This window comes from Sapajus apella, unplaced genomic scaffold (genome assembly GCF_009761245.1).
Source record: "Sapajus apella isolate SASKATOON/1434 unplaced genomic scaffold, GSC_monkey_1.0 scaffold121, whole genome shotgun sequence".
Lineage (NCBI taxonomy): Eukaryota > Metazoa > Chordata > Mammalia > Primates > Cebidae > Sapajus > Sapajus apella.
In genome coordinates this window covers 878,054-899,648 of record NW_022437061.1, presented here as the reverse complement: position 1 = coordinate 899,648, position 21,595 = coordinate 878,054, and the positions used below count along the sequence as shown (strand labels likewise).

The 21,595-nt window shown below is 37.9% G+C and overlaps 2 protein-coding genes across 8 annotated transcripts in view; both read left to right on the top strand.

Annotated features, from left to right (window-relative positions):
- Positions 1-2,961, top strand: part of ANKRD17 (ankyrin repeat domain 17) — a 175,655-nt gene extending 172,694 nt beyond the window's left edge. For 3 of the 6 annotated variants that reach the window (XM_032260974.1, XM_032260971.1, XM_032260973.1), the window contains 3 exons: positions 292-470; positions 725-889; positions 1,546-2,961. In XM_032260974.1, the coding sequence (XP_032116865.1) occupies positions 292-470; positions 725-889; positions 1,546-1,605 (404 nt within the window). In that variant the 3' untranslated portion in view covers positions 1,606-2,961. The remainder of the gene's footprint in view (positions 1-291; positions 471-724; positions 890-1,545) is intronic. The other 3 variants (XM_032260975.1, XM_032260972.1, XM_032260970.1) reach the window with 2 other exon arrangements.
- Positions 2,962-8,336: 5,375 nt separating this feature from the next.
- On the top strand, positions 8,337-21,323 carry LOC116538566 (cytochrome c oxidase assembly protein COX18, mitochondrial). Of its 2 annotated transcripts, none has more exons than XM_032260977.1 (6): positions 8,337-8,837; positions 9,935-10,035; positions 12,807-12,970; positions 13,318-13,439; positions 16,195-16,302; positions 19,098-21,323. In XM_032260977.1, the coding sequence occupies exons 1-6, from the start codon at positions 8,505-8,507 to the stop codon at positions 19,269-19,271; spliced, it is 1,002 nt and encodes a 333-aa protein (XP_032116868.1). In that variant the 5' UTR covers positions 8,337-8,504; the 3' UTR covers positions 19,272-21,323. The 2 variants fall into 2 exon arrangements, with proteins under 2 accessions (XP_032116868.1, XP_032116867.1); XM_032260976.1 differs by having other exon boundaries at positions 8,339-8,837; positions 13,315-13,439; positions 19,098-19,818.
- The last annotated feature ends 272 nt before the right edge of the window (positions 21,324-21,595 follow it).

Sequence of the window (21,595 nt, the reverse complement as noted above, 5' to 3'; positions counted from 1 at the left end):
ATACCTAATGCAAGCATGTTCTTTTCTTCCTTTCATCATATTAAGAACACATTAATATTTCCTTTCAGTCCCTTTAGGTTGTACTTTGATTTTTTTTTTAATAATACCAAGTTTTTAGATTATTTCATTAAACTATTATGTCACTACCTACAAACATGGAAATATATAAAAGTAGATCATTACATTGAAATAATCTACAGTTCAATGTGGAAAATATTAGAAAAACAGAAAATATTTTCTGTTGATTTTAAATATTAACTATTTTGTATCTGCTTCTTTGTTTGCCCTCAGACAAAGTAGACTGGTGTAACCCTGGGATGGGAAATCCTATGATCCACAGACCGATGTCTGATCCAGGAGTATTTTCACAACATCAAGCAATGGAGCGAGATAGTACAGGAATCGTAACTCCTTCTGGTACATTCCATCAGCATGTTCCTGCAGGCTACATGGACTTTCCTAAAGTTGGGGTAAAGTTCTGATTTTGTCCTAGTTCTTTAAGGGAGGATTTTTCGACAAAATATTTTCAATATAATAGGCATATGTATAATCAATCTAATGTTAAAATAAATTATATAACGGGTAATAATTTTTAGATATCTAAGATAAGTTGTACATTCCCAGGATGAGGTTAAGTTTCAAATATCAATTTTAAGGCTATTGATTATATTGGGAAAAATGAACAGTGACTTGGATGTTAATGTATATGTTTTCCTTTTTTAAGGGTATGCCTTTTTCTGTGTATGGGAATGCAATGATTCCGCCAGTAGCACCTATCCCTGATGGTGCTGGAGGACCCATATTTAATGGCCCTCATGCTGCAGACCCTTCTTGGAACTCACTGATAAAGATGGTTTCCAGCTCCACGGAAAATAATGGCCCTCAAACGGTAAGGCTGATCGTTCAGTGAACAAACATTTATTTTGTGTTTAAGAAATGGAAAGACAAACAGGATATAGATAACTCATGATAGCAAGAGAGTATGGTGAATATGGGCAGTTGAGGAAATTGAAGGAAATTTAATATACCTGCAGTATAGCAGAGGGCTGTGGGAAATGGTATCAAAGGCAGGTTTGGGGTTAAAATTATGAAAGATACTGTGTATTCTACTGGGTAGCAGATAGTAAATGAAAGATTTTAAGTTGCAAAGTGATTGTCATATGATTTTATACATTAAAGTTTACTAGTGGTATGAAAAGGCCATCTAGAGGTTATTTATTAAAGGTACTATAAATAAATGAAAATTCACAGAAATTATTGTATATTTTAGCTTATTATATGTTAAATATCTTTGATTTATTCTTCTTCCACAACCATGAATCTGTAAATACTCAGGTAATGATTTTTTTTTTTTTAAAAAAGGTTGTAAATCAGATTCTGTTTGATGGATAAGAGGTAGGAAAATAATAGAAAAAAGGTTTTGTCATTTTTTCCCACTAGTTCCTAGTATGTTGCAAACCGAAGAGTACCTCCTTAGTTTCTAAGAGTTTTAATAAAATATATGCTAAATATACATTTTGTAAAATACATGCTCTATATTCATAGGTGTGGACTGGACCCTGGGCACCTCACATGAACAGTGTGCATATGAACCAGCTTGGCTGATGAGGATCAGCTTGTTAGCCTGCAGATTCCTTTTCATTTGGAGGAAATCACCAGTGGCCGAAAAAAAAAATTATGCTCCCAAATCATTCTACTGATGTGCTTGACTGAAGTGTGTAGGCTTTTTGCAGAAGATCTTACTAACTGACCTATTTTCTGTGATCATTTGTGACTGCCCATTCCCCATCATCATCTGTTTTACCTTAGTTAGCATTTTTCTTATCATTTTTCTTTTTTTCTTTCCCTCTTCCCCTTTGGACATAACTTTCTGTTGAAGCTGTTCTTTGGCTGGTTGGTTTTAGTACTGTAAACTGCTTTTGAGCAAACACGGAAATTTAGCAAAATTATGTAAACTTGATCCTGAAGTTTTAGAATGGCAAATAAATGTACAATTGTTTACATAACAGAAAAGGCTAAGCAGAAAGTAAATTTCAATATGTCAGTATAGAGGCTCTACTTTATGTAGACTTAAATTAATGTGAGATATGTACCTTCATATTCAGAAATCTGGATGTTTCCTTCATACATTAAACTATTAATAAGCATAACTTTTCTACTTGTGTAATTTAAGTATAAAGTAAAATAATGGGCATTATCATTGGATGTTTCCCCACATTGGCTTTTCAGATACCCCTCTTGCTTTCTTTTCAGTTTATTTGTAGCAAGGCACATATAGAAGAAGAAATTTCTAGCTTTTCCATGTCATTTAATTACCTTTTCTCACTTTTAAAACTAATACACACTTATCTCCTTCACTCTTTTTTTCTCCTTACCTTTACCACTAATACCAGTAAAATTACCTTGCTGATAGTGAAAAAGTTCTGTCAAGATTTTCACTGTAATGGCTGCTACAGAGAGATGGACCATCTTGATCATTACCAGTGGTTTCTTCTAATTATAAAATGTTTAGACTTTCTGAGAATTTAAAAAGCCACCACTGTTCCCAGTCAGCATATACAAGCTCTTAATATTGTTTATTAAATAATTCAATGTACTATTTTATATTGGATGATATTGATTCTTAACATTGGCTTTTCAGTCATCAACAGTCAACATAAAAATTTCAATTTTCAGTAATTTAGTGGAAAATATCATTTCTTTCTTCAATTTTAAAGGCTTTCTGCTTTTTACACTTGTATATTATCAGTGAAAAGGATCAACAGTTAACTTGAGCCAAGTAATAAAAGAAATTTTGCATTTGTCATGAAGACAATTTATGGCAGATACATGAATACACAGATTACAATATAAAGTCTCCATTTAACCTGTCTATATAAGATATAGAGCCACACTAAACTACTCAGTGAGATTTATATCTTTCAATCCACTTGAAACAATAAACAGTAATGTATCCAAGAAGATAATGTGTCCTACCCTGTCTCATGGAAAAATTAATTATATGGTTAAAATGTAAAAGAAAGTAAACATAAAGATCAAGTAATGTATATATCAATTTTTCTTTTTTAAAAAATAGACATAAAATTTCACACTGGTAAAACATAAACACTAACTAAAATTCATATAAATCACCCAGAGTTGATGATATTAATATGGTTCCTTGGTTGTCAAGAAAATGAAATGATTTCTTAAGTCTGAGTAAAGAATAAAGACTGAGTAAAGAATAAAAAGATGACTTTTCAAACATACCCAGATATTTGTAAACAGTACTACATTCATATCTTTTATTTTAAGAAGTGGTCTTAAAATATATAAATTTGCTTTTCCACCTATGTTTAATATGCCCAAATTTAGGGAGAGCTAAAAGACATTCTACAAATAAATATAGCTATGAAATAAAATTATAGCACTTTACTAAAAAAGGGATGTAATGTTATTTAACGAAGTATTTTATATATGACTTACCACTATTCTAGACCTAAATTTTTTTTTTTCTTAATTCTTTCCTGTGTTAACTAGGGTTACTTTCTAGTTAAGATAATCCTGCTGGAGAACAGATGCTATCCGATATTTATTACAACACATGAGTTGTGTTGTTCACAATACTGAATTTCTTAAGATGGGATATCTTATTTAAAAAGGAGGGGGGGAACCCTATATTTTCTTTACTTCAGAACTGTGGGGCCAAGGGATAGAGATTAAAATGTTCCATATTTAGTTTCTGAGATTGGACTTGTTTAGTACAATACCATGGTTTTAGAAGTCTGTACTAGGAACATTTTCCAAATACATTTTTTATATTTCAGATGTAATGCAGTGCACTTTTATTTGAACAATAAAAAAAAAAAAACATATTTTTTTGAGACCATGAAGGTCTTTTTTTTAATTTTGAAAATATGTGGTATGTGTATATGCAGACTAAATCAATCTTTTAAGCAATGATTTAATTCTTGGACATTACACTTGAGTTAGTTCACGCCTTAAATCCCCAAATAGTTAATATCTCAATTACTCTATAATAACTTTATACCATCCATTCCCAACAAAATCCCACATTTCATGCCTTTTCAACATACATTTTGACATACTCAACATATTTACAAACACTGACTTAAGTGTTTATAGGAAAGAAATTTCCCCTCCTATTTCCCATTACTGAAAAGTTGTTTTTATTAATACATGAAAATTAATTTTTTTTAAATGACTATACTGATAATCATTTTTCTTCTTTGGAAAAGGTAAATAGCATATTAACTAATCCTGTCTTGTTCTTCACAAAAATAATAGTCCATCTGTGTTTTGACTCAAATAACCTAAATATACATTTTGTAAAAATGTTGTACCCTATATTATTTTTAAAACAGTACAGAGTGTTGGACTAAACAGGAAAACCCAAAGTTATAAAATGTCTTCAGATCTAAATCCCAGGTTGATGTTTTTCATAAGATTCTTATTCCCACAGATCTGGCATTACAGAACATTTAAAGTGTACCAAAACATTGTTTTAAATAACAGATTTTAAAAGTAAGATTATTTCAGAATGATTAAAATAGCAAAGAAAAGCCAAGTCACTGCTTTTAAAACCACTATAAGCAGAGATTCAGTATTCCATTCTCTAATATAGTCTTACTTTAGGTAAATGAATCTATGCAGATATCTTACACTTCCAATGTTTGCTGTCCCTGATACTAAATTCTAAATGTTCCTTCATATCTTTGGAAATACATATCTTATTGATAAATGGTTGCTTAAGTCATAGCATTTGATTAACTCAGGTGACTGGAATTTAAGATGGGAGCATCATCAGTGCTTTAATAAGTCTTAATGTGTTGTACACCTTGATTGCAAAAATACGATCACTTGAATTTTGGATAAGTGTAAAGGAATATGTGCCACTGTGGCTTTAACAGAATACCTTTATAATGTAACATAATACAGACCTAATATCTATGGTGTAGGAAGTTCCAGATTATACTTTTAAATGAATTCACACTTTTGAAAAACAAAAGCCAACTTTGCATGTTCAATGCTTGAAAACCAATGATAAGAAAGATGGCAAGCGGATGTCTTTCAATAAAGAGAAAAAAGCCAATTCTAGATTAGGTAGCTTTGGTTTTGAGAAGTAATGCCCTAAATAAGAAAGAAAAACTGAAATCTTAACTGATTCTAAGAAATCACTAACAATTGCTCATGAAAACATTTCGTAAAGGTGTATGTATGTGTATATGTGTGTGTGTGTGTGTGTGTATGTACACACACACACACACATATACACATACATACATGCCCTAGTAGGCTACAGTCATTTAGTTTTTTGACAAACATTTCAGAAGGCTTATTAAGCCTAAATGATTACATGATAATGATAGCCTATATTCAAATTTTGAGCACTTAATTCAGGCTACTACAACAAAATACTACACACTGAGGAGCCTAAACAACAGAAATTTATCTCACAGTTCTGAAAGCTACAATGTCTAATGTCAATATGCCAGCCTTTATGGTTTCTGTTGGCGGCCTTCTGTCTCATTTGCAGATGGCTTTCTCCTTTCTTAATGTAGGGCAAAAAAAGGTCATCTTGCTTTTGTCTTTTCCTTTTTTTTTTGTTTGAGACAAGATTTCGCTCTGTCACTCAGGCTGGAATGCAGTGGTGTGGCGTGATAACAGCTCACTGCAACCTCAAGCTCAGGTTCATGTGATCCTCCCCTCCTAGCCTCCCAAAGCACAGGAATTTACAGGCATAAACCACCATGCCCAGCCTTGTTTCTTAAGCAGGCACAAATCCAATTCGAGAGCTCTACCCTTAAGACCAATTACTTCCCGAAGGCCCTACCTCCAAATACTGTCACATTGGGGTCTCAACAAAGAATCTGGGGAAGACAAAAACTCCATTCCTGTGTTCATGTCCAATGTAGCAAGCTCCTGTCCAATGTAGCAAGCTCCATTCCTGTGTTTGTACCATGATGGTTAAGAATTACAGAGACTGCAGAAGGAAAATGTAATATATAGTCTCTTCTTAAGGAATTTAAAGTTGAGAAATTAACTGACATAACACTAATATGAAAGACTGGAATAAGCTAATTATAAATGTTGAACTTTTAAAAATGTTTAAATACATTGCACAAGTTCATTTGCAAAGAGAATTGACAAATAATTTCAGTTGATTCACTCAATAGTTGTATGGTCATTTTGTACTGTACTCTGAAACTCAAAAGATACAATCACAATGTTGTGTAAACAGTACCTATACATTAGTAGTAACACTTTCTTTTGCATTGGGCTTCAAAATTGACAAATACTTCCCCAACATCCTCTACCAAGTAGATAGCAAGTTCTAATCATCTTCATTATGTGGATTAAGAAATGTGTTTATACATGTATAGATGAAATTAGCAGAAGTTAAATATTTATAAATTTTATTTAGATCATAATATTCAAACTTAAGGAAATAGTTTTTTAAATGACAATATAACATGAACACAAAATATAGCAAAAATGTGTTCCTATGTTTAGCAGAAGTTAAATATTCATAAATTTTATTTAGATCACAATATTCAAACTTAAGGAAATTTTTAAAATGAGAATGTAACATGAACACAATTATGTAGCAAAAAATGTGTTCCTACACTAAAGTCCCATTTCTGACCCCGATATAACTCCACAAAATTAAATCTTAGGGATTGCAGAACAGCTTACAGTTTTGTTTTGTTTTGTTTTCTTAAGAGATGGGAGTCTTGCTTGCTCTGTCACCCAGGCTGGAGTGCACTAGCTCGATCATGGCTCACTGCAGCCTTGGACTCACGGGGCTCAAGCAATCCTCCCACCTCAACCTCCTGGTAGCTGGCACCACAAGTCCAAGCCACCATATCTGGCTAATTTTTGTATTTGTTGTAGAGATGAGGTCGGGCCATGTTGCCAAGATCAGCCCTTAAGGTATCCTCCCACCTCAGCCTCCCAAAGTGCTAGGATTATAGGCGTGATCCACTGTGCCTAGCAAGAATATCTTTAAAATTCGGTTCAGATTATGAACAGTCTGAACAGTAGTCAGTAGCAAATAATGGCTTTTCTTTTAACTTAATAAATGGATAAAGAAATAGATTGGTAGGTTCTTCTTTTAGAAGAAGTTTATGTATAGCATGTGTGTGTGTGTGTGTTTAAACACGTTTAAAAATTCATGTAAAAGTTTATCAGTCAGTTTGGAAAGCAGATGACTTACAGAATCCTGAGAAAGTGATCATAGGGTACCCTTGGTTAGTGCACAGTGAAGGGCAAACGATAGCTGCCGTTTGACATTACCCAACATTTGCTGGAGGCTTCTTTGACTAAATAAATATATAAAATCAATGTTTACTCCTCACAACATATTTTGTTCTGTAGTCTGGGGTGACCCTTCTGTGAGGAACCTCCTCTGTATCATTCCAGTTTGTTGTTTCCAGGAACACAAAAGTAAAAACTATATAGTTGCCGGGCACGGTGGCTCATGCCTGTAATCCCAGCACCTTGGGAGGCCGAGGCAGGCGGATCACGAGGTCAAAAGATCGAGAGCATCCTGGCCAATATGGTGAAACCTCATCTCTAAAAAAAATAAAAATAAAAAATAGAAAAGAAAAAAAAATTAAAAAACTATATAGTCCATGTAGATTCAACGTATTCCTTTTGACTAGAAGACATCTAATGCTGAGTTAAGGCTCTTTAAAGCTTATATAGAATACAAGTAAAGTCTAGTAAGGAATTCACCGCACTGCCATCGATACTGCCAATGATAGTTTCCCTTAAATCAAGACATGACACTTTATCTTACTATAAGATTTTTCTGCTATTTATAATGGAACACAAAACATTGAAGAAATTCAGTTTGCAGGTGGTGTTCAAAATACTAACTGGAACAGATGGCCATTTAATTAAGTATACAAGAGACTGAACTATGTGTCGTGCTTTAAGCATGTTTATTAACACTCAGGGTCAGCAAGAAACATGCGTCACTCTCCGGGCCGGCATTTTAGCAACATGTTACTCTTTGGTATTATAATCTATCGTATTCTCTAGCGGAAGCAATCGAGTGCACGTAAAGAGGTTGGGGATCAGCTTCTGGTCACAAAAAAACACCGAGCAAAGGTGATTACACTACAAATGACGATTAGCTTTAGCGAACTAGAATGGACAGTTATATGGTGAAGACGAACTTTAGACATGGCTCCACCCATGTCTCTGCAGTCTGGTCCGGCCTCGGAGTAATTCCACCCCAGCAGCGGGAAAGCTTCGCGCGTGCGCAGTAGGCCTGCCCAATGCCAAGTGGGAAAGGCGGAACTTACCTACTCCTGCGTCATATCCACTGCGACGGAAGTCGTCACCGGCTTGAATGGGAAGGTCAGTCACAGTTGCAGGTGGGTGTGCATGCGCTTTATGCCCGCTGTTCCTGACGCATGCGCCTGTCAGCCTTGGCTGGCCGGTGCATGTCCGCTGAATTGTGAGGCCCGGGTTCTGGGCTCTGCCGTGGTGGATAAATGCTGTGCCGGCTTGGCGGTCGGTGGCTGCGGACACTCCCTGCCCTGCAGCTTCGGGCGGGGTACCCGCCGCTTGCACCGGTTCCTACGACCGGTGCCAAGCGCCCCACTCTCCCAGTGTGGGCAGTGGCACCAGTCTCTGCAGTAGATGGGAACGGCTGGTACGAGGCCCTGGCCGCTTCTTCGCCGGTGCGGGTTGCGGAGGAAGTACTGCTCGGCGTGCACGCCACCACGGGACTGCCCTGGTGGGGTGGCATTCTGGTCTCCACAGTGGCCTTGCGGGGCGCAGTCACGCTGCCCTTGGCCGCCTACCAGCACTACATCCTGGCCAAGGTGAGGGGCGCCGAGCCGTGCGCGTGCCCTGCGCGGCAACCCCTGCAGTGGAAGAAAGTCGACATTCACTCAGGGTTTTCGATCCCACGATATTGCCTGCTGCAGTGCTTAGTGTTTAATCATCGTGACTTTTGTGACCATTTTAGCGTTTAAAAAAATTTAGCATTAGGTGTGTTAAATAAGATTTTGTACACATGAACCTGTCATTTCGTTTTCCTTGCTGGGTTTGTGCTCCGAGCACAAGTGGTTACTAAAGTTCTCTAAGAGAATGGAAACAAAGCAGTCAGTGGCAGAAGAAATTGTATTGGCGAAACCTATAAAATTCATGTTTTAAAAGTTTTAACAGCCAGTATGCCTGCATACTATTAGCACTTTGCGAATTTGATTCCTATCCAAGCTGTGTCTGGTTGGTCACAGTCACTTAACCTTTTATTGCTGAATCCTTTTTTCTGAGTAATCAGGATAGGAATACCTTCCGTGCCTACTTCGCAACGTTATGAGAGCAAGTCAGATGATATGGGTTAAAGTGTTTGATTATTCAAATGGGATAGTTAAAATGTGGCTTTCATGTTTTTAGGTTGTGAGCATTGGGGAAAAAAATCGGAAACAGAACAGGAACGGAATCAGCAGCAACATTAAGTCAGTGAGCTACTTTTCAGGAAAAATTAACGCAGGGCAGGAATAAATGCAATTTTTATTTTTGATTTGTGTCTATCACAGTGCATTAAAGGTTCTTAACAGACTGCAGTTTTCTCTGCTTACGTTACTAGGAAATCTAGAGATGGAACAGTAAAGCCCAGGGTGCAGTCCTCATGTAATACTTCTAACCCTGTGAAGTAGATGCTGTTATATATTTTATATGTGAGGGAACATGATTTTAGAGCTTACTTGCCTATGAGCACATGGATAAGTATACATTTTGAATTTTTGAATGAGGACATTTTAAGCAAATTGACATCATGTATTTAGACTTAGGTTTCTTGACATGATCAGTAAACTACATTTTTAAATGACTCAAGGGAATAGTGTGAAAAATTATCAGTGATTATTAATAAAGGTCCTTTATGTGCTCATAACAAAATCTATTTTTTAGCTAGGTGGAAAATTTGCAGCCAGAAATAAAAGCTATTGCCAAGCATCTTAACAAAGAAGTTGCAGTTCGTGCAAGTCAGTTGGGGTGGTCCAAAAGAGTTGCCAGGTAAGCTAATTATATGCATATAAGACCATACACACATGTACATAATGGTAATGTTAATTATAAGTTTGAGTATTCCATAGTTTTGGCAGTAAAGTGTTTCTTTTACATATATATATATATAATTATTTTTTTTTCTTGAGATGGAGTTTTGCTCTTGTTGCCCAGGCTGGAATGCAATGGTGCAATCTCTGCTCACCGCAACCTCCACCTCCTGGGTTCAAGCGATTCTCCTCCCTCAGCCCACCCCCACCCCCGATTTGCTGGGATTATAGGGATGCACCACCATGCCCAGCTAACTTTGCATTTTTAGTGGAGACGGGGTTTCTCCATGTTGGTCAGGCTGGTCTCAAACTCCTAACCTCAACTGATCTGCTGGTCTTGGTCTCCCAAAGTGTTGGCATTACAGGAGTGAGCACTGTGCCCGGCCTACTCTTTTATACCTTAATAAGTTATTATGTGGCATGATAGTTTCATATGCTGGACTGAAGGCAAAGAAATATACAATGAGACAGATAAGAAGAGCATGTTCCTATTTTTTAGGGATTCCAGCCTATTGAAAAAGACCTGTAATCAAATAATAATGTCAGTGAACTTAACTACTATATAAAGATTATGTGCAAGGCGGTGGATCATCAAGGAGAGTCAGGCAGGAAAGTCAAGATTATGTACAAGGAGCTAGATCATCAAGGAAGCACTGGCAGCATGAAGATACTTTGCCATTCTGTTGTGATGTTGGTCAACAAATGACACATATTATTTACAATCTTGACCTTTTAGAAAAGATACAGCAGGTAATAGCTTGCAGGAAAGAGGAGGTAGAAAACATAAGTGCCACAGTAGAAACACTTCGATTGCCAAGGTGTTGTCCATCTATTGTGGTTATTCTGTGCAGTTGTCTGCCTGGGCTCTTGGAAAGCCCCAATCTAAGGGTGCTTGGTTGTGCCCAAGTATGTCTTCATTCATTCACTGGGAACTTACAAGCTCTCCTGCTTCAATCAACCTAAGCTTCTCCTTAATCAGCTTCCCAAATTCTAATCCTTACTAGATTGTGACAAATATTCTCCTTTTTACAGCAGTGAAAAAAGGGTTTTGTAGTATCAATCTGTTTTATGTATGTATTGTTATCCATGTATTTTTATCTGTATAGGTATAAATTTCCCAACTATCTTTAATATGAGATTGTGTCCTATCTTTATTTAGTGTTAAAAAGACCTGACATTTAAAAAACTCCTGGTGATCTTTATCTTCATTTGGTAAAAATTGAAAGTTGACAGACCTATAGTTTTGAAATTTTACTGATCAAAGAAGTTGAAAGCTTCAGCCATAGGCCAAAAGAACCAAATTAATAGCTGCTTGCCTGGGTTACCAGCGCAGCCTAGGTAAGAGTGTGGCAACTTTTAAGCAGCACTGTCAGGATGGTTGGCCAGATATATCCTTACAGATGTCTCTTTCTGGGAAGAAACATGTCAGATGGACAGTATGTCAGATGGACAGTATGTCAGATGGACAGCGAGGAAAGTGGGCTTTTCACACAAATGATATAATACAATACTTCTAAAGGCATGCTGATGTGGAAGTCTGATTTGTTGGATGAACTAAAGTCATCCAGGGACCAGAATATGCAAGTGTCTAGAGGAGTAAAACAAGAAATAAAATTGGAAGAATAGGCAGATGTGAAATTATGAAGGACCTAGAATGTTTTTGTGTACTCTTTTATACACTATAATATGACTAAATTCAGAAAATCTATTGAATGCTTGATTTGTACAAATTGTATGATACAGGAGATTTAAAGATGAGTAAAATAGAACACTTCCTCCTCAAGAATACTTCAGTTTTTGTTTTTTTTGATTGTTTGTTTTGTTTTTGTTTTGCTTTTTGAGACGGTGTCTTGTGTTGCCCAGGCTGGAGTGCAGTGGCACAATTTCGGCTCACTGCAACCTCCTCCTCCTGGATTCAAGTGGTTTTTCTGCCTCAGCCTCCAGAGTAGTTGGGACTACAGGTGCATAGCACCACACCGGGCTAATTTTTGTATTTTTAGTAGAGATGGGGCTTCACCATATTGGTCAGGCTGATCAAACTCCTGACCTCATGGTCCGCTCACCTCGGGCCCCCAAAGTGCTGGGATTACAGATGTGAGCCACCATGCCTGGCCATTTTTATTTGTTTTTTAACTCCTATTCTCTTGGACCTGAAGGAAGACTGTAGTCTAGAAAGTAAGATTTCAGGAATGAAACAGTAGTAACTAATATGATTAACAGAGAAACAGATTAAAAATGTCTTTGTGAGATAGTTGATTGAACAATGGAGACTATTTTGACAGGCCAAGAGCATACACAGTATAAAACCACATAGCTCCGAAAGGTATATTCGGGGATGAAGTCATTAAGTTTGGCTGGAGTGCAGAGATTTGATTAAAATTTGCTTTTAGCTTCCATATTTCCAATATTAATTGTAGTTATACTATGTCAGTAGTGAAATTCACTGTTAAAGCCTAATCAGCAAAGACCTTTACCAGAGACAAAGCCTGTAGTCTGACAATTTCAGATTGTTATATAACTTGTGTACAATACTGTAGGAATTTTGATAAAAGGACTTATTTGCCTCTTGTTTAGGCAACCCCTTAACATGACTTTGACAGCTGAAACCCTTATACAAATCCTTTAGCTAATAACTACAGCAGGAGCTATTTGTCCTATGGGAATAAAGCACAATTCTTAGTCAAATGACATTTTCTCTTTTCCCTTTTTTTCCCACTCATCTCAATCTAGGCTCACGTATCTAAAGAACATGAAGAGGCTAGTTTCAGAGATATATGTGCGAGATAACTGCCACCCTTTCAAAGCCACTGTGTTGGTTTGGATTCAGATTCCAGTATGGGTCTTCATGTCTGTTGCTCTCCGGAATTTTAGCACAGGGGCAACGCATTCAGAAGGTAATTATTTTAGAAGTCTTCTCCCAAATAAGTCCTCTAACACTGTCTTTGTACTAAAAAACAAAAACAAACACATACTTTTCATAATTAGGATACATTTACTGTCTTCCTTAAAGGGTGTAGAATTTAAAGTCTTAAGTGTAAACAGATTGATTGTGTTGAGAACAACATTTTGTATTGAGAAAAAATATATGTATTGTAAGTGAAAAACCAAAATTAAATTAGTACAGATCTTTCCTGTGAGGGATACCTTATTGGAATCGTTAGACTTCTTATTTATGTCTTATATATTTTTCTCTGCTGTTTTTAGGACTTCTATTGTTTTATTTGTAAAACTATTTCAGCAGGTTTTTCTGTTCCGGAACAGTTAGCTACTGGCGGGACTCTGTGGTTTCCTGACCTCACTGCACCGGACTCCACTTGGATTCTGCCTATCTCTGTTGGTGTCATCAATTTATTAATAGTGGAGGTCAGTGGTTTTAAATGAAATTTGTTTGCCATTTATTGGGATTTTCGTTGCTCCTGTTCTGACATTAAATATATTTTTGTTTGAGTTGGTGAAGATAGCTCTGACTTAGAAGCGAGATCCCTTGGTTCCTGGTTCTAGGCCAGACGTTGGCTTAGGCCTGTCCCTTAACCTCTCTGGGCCTCAGAACTCTCGAAATTAAAAGCACTGAATTAGTACATTTCCAAGTCTCTTTCAGCTTCAAAATTATATGATTCTGATGCATAGAATTTTGTGATTTGCTTTTGGTAAAAACAGTAATGAAGATGCCCAATCTGGTTATTTTCTTAGAGTGGTGTTCCGTGTGGGTGTTTAATATGTGAATTTGTAGGCGGGGAATATAATCAGGCGCTGACTGCCATTTTCTTGCTTTATGACCTTAGAAAAGTCATTGAATGCCTTTATAAGATGAAATGGGAAAAACATACACAGAAAATGTGACCTTTCAGTCATGTCTTTTTTTTTGAGACAGAGTTTTGCTCTTGTTGCCCAGGCTGGAGTACAATGATGTGGTCTTGGCTCACTGCAACCTCCGCCTCCCGAGTAGCTGGGATCACAGGCACATGCCACCACACTCGGCTAATTTTTGTATTTTTAGTAGAGTCAGGGTTTCACCATGTTGGCCAGGCTGGTCTTGAACTCCTGACCTCAGGTGATCCACCCACCTTAGCCTCCCAAAGCGCTGGGATTTCAGGCGTGAGCACTGCGCTCAGCCCTCTCAGTCATGTATTAACTCTTATCGCAGGTTGCTTTACTCAGCAGTTTTAGGAAACTGTGCATATAATTTCATAAATTGTTCTCAGACTCTGAGTAGAACAGACTGAACTGGAAGAAATCTTAAAAATGATTTACCTCAGTATAGATCTCCTAGACCTCATGACCACTGACCTCTGTTTGTGAAATCTAATATAACCCTTATTTTTTCAGATAAGAACAATGAAGATGTTAGAGTATAAGGTCTTGAGTGAAAGTTTCTTGAGGAAAGACTCCACCTGTAGTCCAAATATGTTTCCCTAAGTGCATGTAGCACAGTCACTGTGGTTGGTAGTCAGTAAATATTTGGTAGAAAGAAGGAAGTGATAAGCACAAGGTTATAGTGAATCAATGTCAATCCTCTAGTCTTTTCCTCTATGTTATCTAAGGACTAATAAAAGTTTTTCATAGTGGGGCATGGTGGCATGTGCCTCTAGTGCCAGCTACTCGGAGGCTGAGTCAGGAGGATTGCTTGAGCCCAAGAGATGGAGGCTGCAGTGAGCTGTGATCCCATCACTATACTCCAGCCTTGGCAACAGAGAGACCTCATCTCTAAAAGAAAAATAGAAGCTTATTCTTACTTAACATCCACTATGTGCGCATCGTTTTGTTTTGTTTTGTTTTGCTTGAGACAGAGTCTCACTCTGTTGCCCAGGCTGGAGTGCAGTGGTATGATCTCTACTCACTGCAACCTTCGCCTCCTAGGTTCAAGCAATTCTCCTGCCTCAGCCTCCTGAGTAGCTGGGATGACAGGTGCCCACCACCACGCCCAGCTAATTTTTTGTATTTTTAGTAGAGACGAGGTTTCACCATGTTGGCCAGGCTGGTCTGGAACTCCTGACCTAAAGTGGTCTGCTGCCTCAGCCTCCCAAAATGCTGGGATTACAGGTGTGAGCCACTGTGCTTGGCCATAAGACATCGTTATAAGCAATTTGCATGAATCAACTCATTTACTTCTTAGAATAACCCTGTAAACTAAATATTATCCTTTTTTAATATGGAGAAAGTGAGGCATAAAAATGTTAAACTACATAGTTTGGCTCTAGAATCATAATTATGCAGAAGTCTCTTTTTTCCCCCTTCTTTTCTTTTTTGTGGAGACGGTCTTACTCTGTCACTAGTACAGTGGTGTGATCTCAACTCACTGCAACCTGTGCCTCCTGGGCTCAAGCAATCCTCCCACCTCAGCCTCCTTCCCAAGTAGCTGGGACTACAGACACATGCCACCTTGCCCAGCTAATTTTTGTATTTTTTGTAGAGACAGTTGCATTGTGTTGCCTAGGCTGGTCTCAAACTCCTCAGATCAAACGATCAGCCTGCCTGGGCCTCCCACAGTGCTGGGATTACTGGTGCCCCCCATCCTTATGTGGAATTCTTAAGTAGAACTTGAAGAATCCTATGACAATAGCTATCATATAAATCATTGCACTTGTTTTTTGGTACAAAGCGTCAAAAATTCTTCATTTAAGAATTGCACATAATTAGTAAGTGGTTTTTTTATTTTTTTAAGAGACAGGATCTTGTTCTATTGCCCAGGCTGGAGTTTAGTGGCCTGATCATAGCTCACTGTAGCCTCAAACTCCTGGGCTGGAGTGATCCTTCCACCTAGGCCAGTTATTAAGAGTTTTAAAATGGATGACGAAGCTGAGTGCAGTGGTTGGTGCATGCCTATTATCTCAGCTACTTGGGAGGAGGAGGTGGGAGGATCACTTGAGCCCAGGAGTTTGAGACTAGCCCAGGAGTTTGAGACCAGCCTCAAACTGGTCTGTTTGATAGCAAGACCCAGTCTCAAAAAATAAAAAATGATCAGCCATATAAATTAATCAGTGTTCATATATATATATGTTTTTTGCTTTTATTAAAGTGTAGTTGGAGGCCAGTCAAAAATCAGTTTATATGTTAAAGCTTGTTTGATTTAATATGCATTTTAATAATCATTATGCATGTATATGTTCTACCCCTTCAGATTTATGCTCTACAAAAAATTGGAATGTCTCGTTTTCAAACATATATTACATACTTCGTCCGTGCAGTGTCGGTGTTGATGATTCCAATTGCTGCAGCGATGCCCTCAGTGAGTAAGCACCAACATTGTGTGTAGCATGTGCTAAATCCTCTCTGACTTTAGCTTAGACTGGCTGGAAACCTGCCTGTTGTGTTGAACTTCCTCTGACTACCTGATCCCTTACTGAATCAGAGTTGCTGTAGTAACTAATCTGTCTCTATTTCTTGCCTTTAAAAAAAAAATCTTGCAAAAGGTTTTACACAATACCATGAATATAGTATTTGTTTCATTTGACTACTTGGTATTTTGAATTAGTTCTACCTATGTAGACTGGACCAAGGAATTTGGCACTTATAAAAGAAACAAAACAAAGTGCTAGGACCATTAGGGTTCATTTCTGGTATTATTTAATCTCATAACAACTCTATGAAATAGGTAAACTTGTCCCTGTATATACTGATTTAAACTTTATAGAAATAGAAAAAGAAATGGTTATGTTTGCAGTTAGTTCAATCTTCTGCATGTTTCACACAGATACTTTAGAAGTTGCTATGGAGGCAAAAGCTGTGTTAGATTTATCTCCATGTTTACTCAGAGCCAACACATAAAGTAGAATTCAGTTGTTGTTCATAGTTAGGGTGTATCATATATAAAACGACTTCGCAGTATTTTTTTTTTTTTTTGAGATGGAGTCTGGCTCATCACTCCTTACCCAAGCTGGAGTGCGGTGGCGCAATCTTAGCTCACTGCAACCTCCACCTCCTGGGTTCAAGTGATTCTCCTGCCTCATCCTCCCTAGTACCTGGGATTATATGCACACACCACAATGCCTAGCTAGTTTTTGTATTTTTAGTAAAGACAGGATTTCGCCGTGTTGGCCAGGCTGCTCTCGAACTCCTAATCTCAGGTGATCCACCTGTCTTGGTCTTCCAAAGTGCTGGGATTACAGGTGTGAGCCACCATGCCTGGCCCACTGTATTCTTTATAGAAATCTAAAGCAATATGTTTTTGGTATCAAAATGTATTTTTTAGGTTGTTACTGGACATAATACTGTCATTAATCCTGTGCAGAATAAGTTTGCACGTCCCTAAAATAGATACCATAATGCCTATGAGAATTAATGAAATAAGTGCCTATTGTAGAATTTTTTACATAATAGTAGTAATGTTGTAAAATACCCTGTAAAAGTAGAACAGCACAGATTCACAGCATTTCCACAGAGAAATCATACCAGTTATAACTGAAGAACTCCCCCAGATTGAATAAAATACGAGCAGTGAAGTTTTAGTGAGGATTGAGTTCAAAATGAGTAACAAGAGATCTAAAACACAATGTCTTAACAAGGCAAAATTTGTCCTCTCAATTATAGGAAATCTGGTTAGGCAGCTGAGGGATGATGGGGCAAGTCCATGAAGGTGAGAGACCCAGACTGCTGCTCTCTTTCTGATTTGTTATCCACAGCCTGTGCTTTCAAGCTACACTATGGTCATGGCTGATAGACCTTGTTAACATGTAGGAATAGTAAAGGGTGCCTCAAGTGCAGTCAGCCTCTTTTAAGGAGCCTTGCCAGAAGTTCCACCAAACAGTTGTGTTTACATCTTAATTTTATGGCTACCCCTCGCTGCAGAAGAGACAAGGAAATAGTCTTTCTAAAGGCTGACTTTGGAACAAATGACAAATACAGGTGCCGAATGTGGACCATATACTTGCATACCACTCTACATGAATTATCTCATTTATTCCTCATAGCAATCCTCTGAGGTAGATACAGTTACTGTCTCTACTTTGTAGTTGAGGAAACTGGAACAGAAGGAAAATAACTTACTCAAAATCAAATAGATGGCAAATAGGAGTAAAACTCAGGCAGTTTGACTCCAGAACCCAGACTTAACAACTACATGATTTTGTTTCTGAGGCCTGATTACCTTCTGATGCCAAAGAAAAGTCTAGAACGGGGTAAGTATAGGAGTATTTCGAGAGGTTGTAGAACTTAGTTATTGACCTAAATAAATAGTCACCCAGTGCCACAGGCCAGTACCAGTCCATAGCCTGTTAGGAACCAGGCTGCACAGCAGGAGGTGAGTGGTGGGCAAGTGAGCCTTACCACCTGAGCTCTGCCTCCTGTCAGATGAGCAGCATTTGATTCTCATAGGAGCACAAACTATTGTGAATTGCACGTTTGAGGGATCTAGGTTGCGCACTCCTTGTGCGAGTCTCATTCCTCATGATATGAGGAATAGAACAGTTTCATCCCAAAACCTTCCTACCATCTGTAGAAAAATTGGTCCCTAGTGCCAAAAAGGTTGGGGACTACTGGTCAAAATAGTAATACAAAAGAAAATTGGAGATAATGCTGAGGCTGTTTGTCTCAGAAAAAGGCAAAGAAATACATTCCTGACTACACCGAGAAACTGGATGTTGGGAAAAATTTGGATGATAGATGACTATATGGGGAAAATGAGATCTAGGGAGGCTAAGTTTGCCATCATAAATGCCACACCTCCAGTATTCTACCTTCAGTATGTAAGTAGCTAGACAGGACTCTTGGTGAGAAAAAAGTATGCTCCATTGCCAAAGAAGGGAGATGAGACCTCTCTTGAGCCTCTGCCTAGGAGCTTCTCTCTTTTTACTTTCTATCCTAAATACTTCTCTTTTTCCTTTATTTTTGCTTTTTGGTCTGTCTCTAACCTTTTTTACCTGTCTATTAAATCCATCGCAGCAATCTGATAGCTGGTGCAAGTCTTGCTCAGTCTTGGCATATTTCTATTTGCACAGATTGTCATTTTCTTTTTTATTGCCTGTGTCTGGACTGTGATGTCCTTGCAGAATTACAGATGCTAACATTTATGTCTTCTCTTTATAGTCACTTGTTCTCTACTGGTTATGCTCCAGTTTCATGGGCCTTTCACAGAACTTGCTGCTGCGTTCTCCTGGATTTCGCCAACTTTGCCGAATACCATCAACCAAGTCAGATTCAGAAACTCCTTATAAAGACCTATTTGCTGCCTTTTATAGCAAGTTCATTTCAAGAAAGTGACATATTTTCCAATAATTTTGAAACAGTTGCAAGAGTCACTATCACCTTAATGTATTTAGACGTAGAAATTCAGGTATTATTTGATTTGCCTTTATTTAAAATTATGAACTTCATGAAATATCATAGGTTAAGTTGTAATCCAGGCCAGGCATGGTGGCTCATGCGTGTAATCCCAGCACTTTGGGAGGCCAAGCTAGGTGGATCACCTGAGGTCAGGAGTTTGAGAATAGCCTGGCCAGTGTGGTCAAATCCCGTCTCTACTAAAAAATACAAAAAAATTAGCTGGACGTGATGCTGGGCCCCTGTAATCCCAGCTACTCGGAAGGTGAGGCAAGGCAAGAGAATCGCTTGAACCTGGGAGACACAGGTTGCAGTGACTTGAGATCGCCCTTTTGCACTCTAGTCTGGGCAACAAGAGCGAAACTCTGTCTCAAAAAAACAAAACAAAAAAAAGCTGTAATCCAGATATATTTGACTGTAGTTAAAATCTTTTAAATGCTATAAATGCAGTACGTTTAATTGTGAAAGTATTAAACTAGAACCAAAGTGCCTGTCTCTGTTTATAAAGTTAACAGTTTGTTAGGGCTGCCAGAACTTTGGAGGATAGTGTTAGCTACTGAATGATGTCAAATTAAACTAAACAATACTGCATATTACTGTTTTGTGAAGTAAAAGGATCAGTGAGATGACTTTTTTTTTCTTTTTTGAGATGAAGTCTCACTCTGTCTCCCAGGCTGGAGTGCAGTGGCACAATCTCAGCTCACTGCAACCTCCACCTCCTGGATTCAAGCTATTCTCCTGCCTTAGCCTCTGAGTAGCTGGGATTGCAAGTGCACACCATCACCTCCAGCTAATTTTTCTATTTTTAGTAGAGATAGGGTTTTACCATATTGGGCAGGCTGGTCTGGAACTCCTGACCTCAAGTGATCTACCTGTGTTGGCCTCCCAAAGGGCTGGGATTACAAGTGTGAGCCACTGTGCCCAGCGTTTTTTTTTTTTTTTTTTTTTTTTTTTAAATGAGACAGAATCTTTGTCACCTAGCACCCAGGCTGGAATGCAGTGGCACGATCTCGGCTCACTGCAAACTCTGCCTCGTGTTCAAGCAGTTCTCCTACTTCACCGTCCTCAGTAGCTGGGGCTACAGGTGTGTACCACCATGCCCAGCTAAGTTTTGTATTTTTAATAGAGACAGGGTTTGACCATGTTGGCCAGGTTGGTCTCGAACTTCTGGCCTCAAGTGATCTGCCCATCTTGGCCTCCCAAAGTGCTGGAATTACAGGCGTGAGCCACTGTGTCCAGCTATTTCTTAATATTTTGGAGGCAGAGAGGATTTTAGACCTCTCTGAGCATCTAAGAAAAGGTTATATGTATGGTTTTCTCTTCAGAAGAATTTTAGGACTCACAACATGGGACTTCATTGATACTGGGAAGGTCTTCTGGCAACTCCTAGTTAAAAATTTTATTCTAATGGAGCATACATTGATGGCTGAGTTAATGTGTGGTTGAAAAAGAAAAGGGGGCAACTTGAAATATATGCAGTAGAGTAATCCATGCAAACAAGTACCTAACATGGTAGATGATATTGCCTCCCACCCCTGCTTGGAAAGAATACAAAAAGTGTACATTCCTTTTTCTATAATTTAAGAAGTCTGGAATACAGAGTGTAGCATTGTGTACTGCTAGCACCCAAAGTAGAAAATCATAAGCATTCAGTTTGTTTAGCCAGAGAAGAAAATCAGAACAGCAATTGCCTATTGAGGTGATTTTAAACTTCTTTATTTATAAATATTAAGTACCCTAATAGGCTTAAACTATGATAGAGGTTTAATACAGGAAAAATTGACAGTTATTATAAATTATGGATCCAGTTATTTGCTTGTTTAATTTGTAAAGAGATAAAATTAGCTTTGGTTGAGATAGCAAGTATGGCAGGTATTTGAGAAGGCTATAAATCATAAATTTTCATTTAGTTAAAATATGGACCTGATTCTGGGAAACCCTATCATTCCATCTCAGTGTTTTACAGTAAAATAAAAACTAAAGTGAAATTCATTCATCATTTCTTTGATTGATGTCTCTTAAATTTTAGTTTACCTACTTAATGAAGTTATGACATTTTTTAATATAAAAAATGTACAGCGTACAGAGGTAAGAATTCTGGTTGTCATGTTACTACAGTTCCCTAAGAATTTATTTTAGACATAGAAGGTGGCAGTTAAGACTAGGTTCTCTTTTCGTAAATTCCTAGTCCTGATTTCTGGCTGCCCTATTGAGGCAATTGTGCTTCCCAACCACATTGAAGGAATTGAAACATCCTCATTATT

Coding starts and splice junctions, on each gene's coding strand:
- LOC116538566 (XM_032260976.1), top strand. CDS start 8,505: ATGCTGTGCCGGCTTGGCGGTCGGTGGCTGCGGACACTCCCTGCCCTG. Junction 8,838..9,934: donor AGCACTACATCCTGGCCAAG/GTGAGGGGCGCC, acceptor TTTTTTAGCTAG/GTGGAAAATTTGCAGCCAGA. Junction 16,303..19,097: donor TTGCTGCAGCGATGCCCTCA/GTGAGTAAGCAC, acceptor TTCTCTTTATAG/TCACTTGTTCTCTACTGGTT.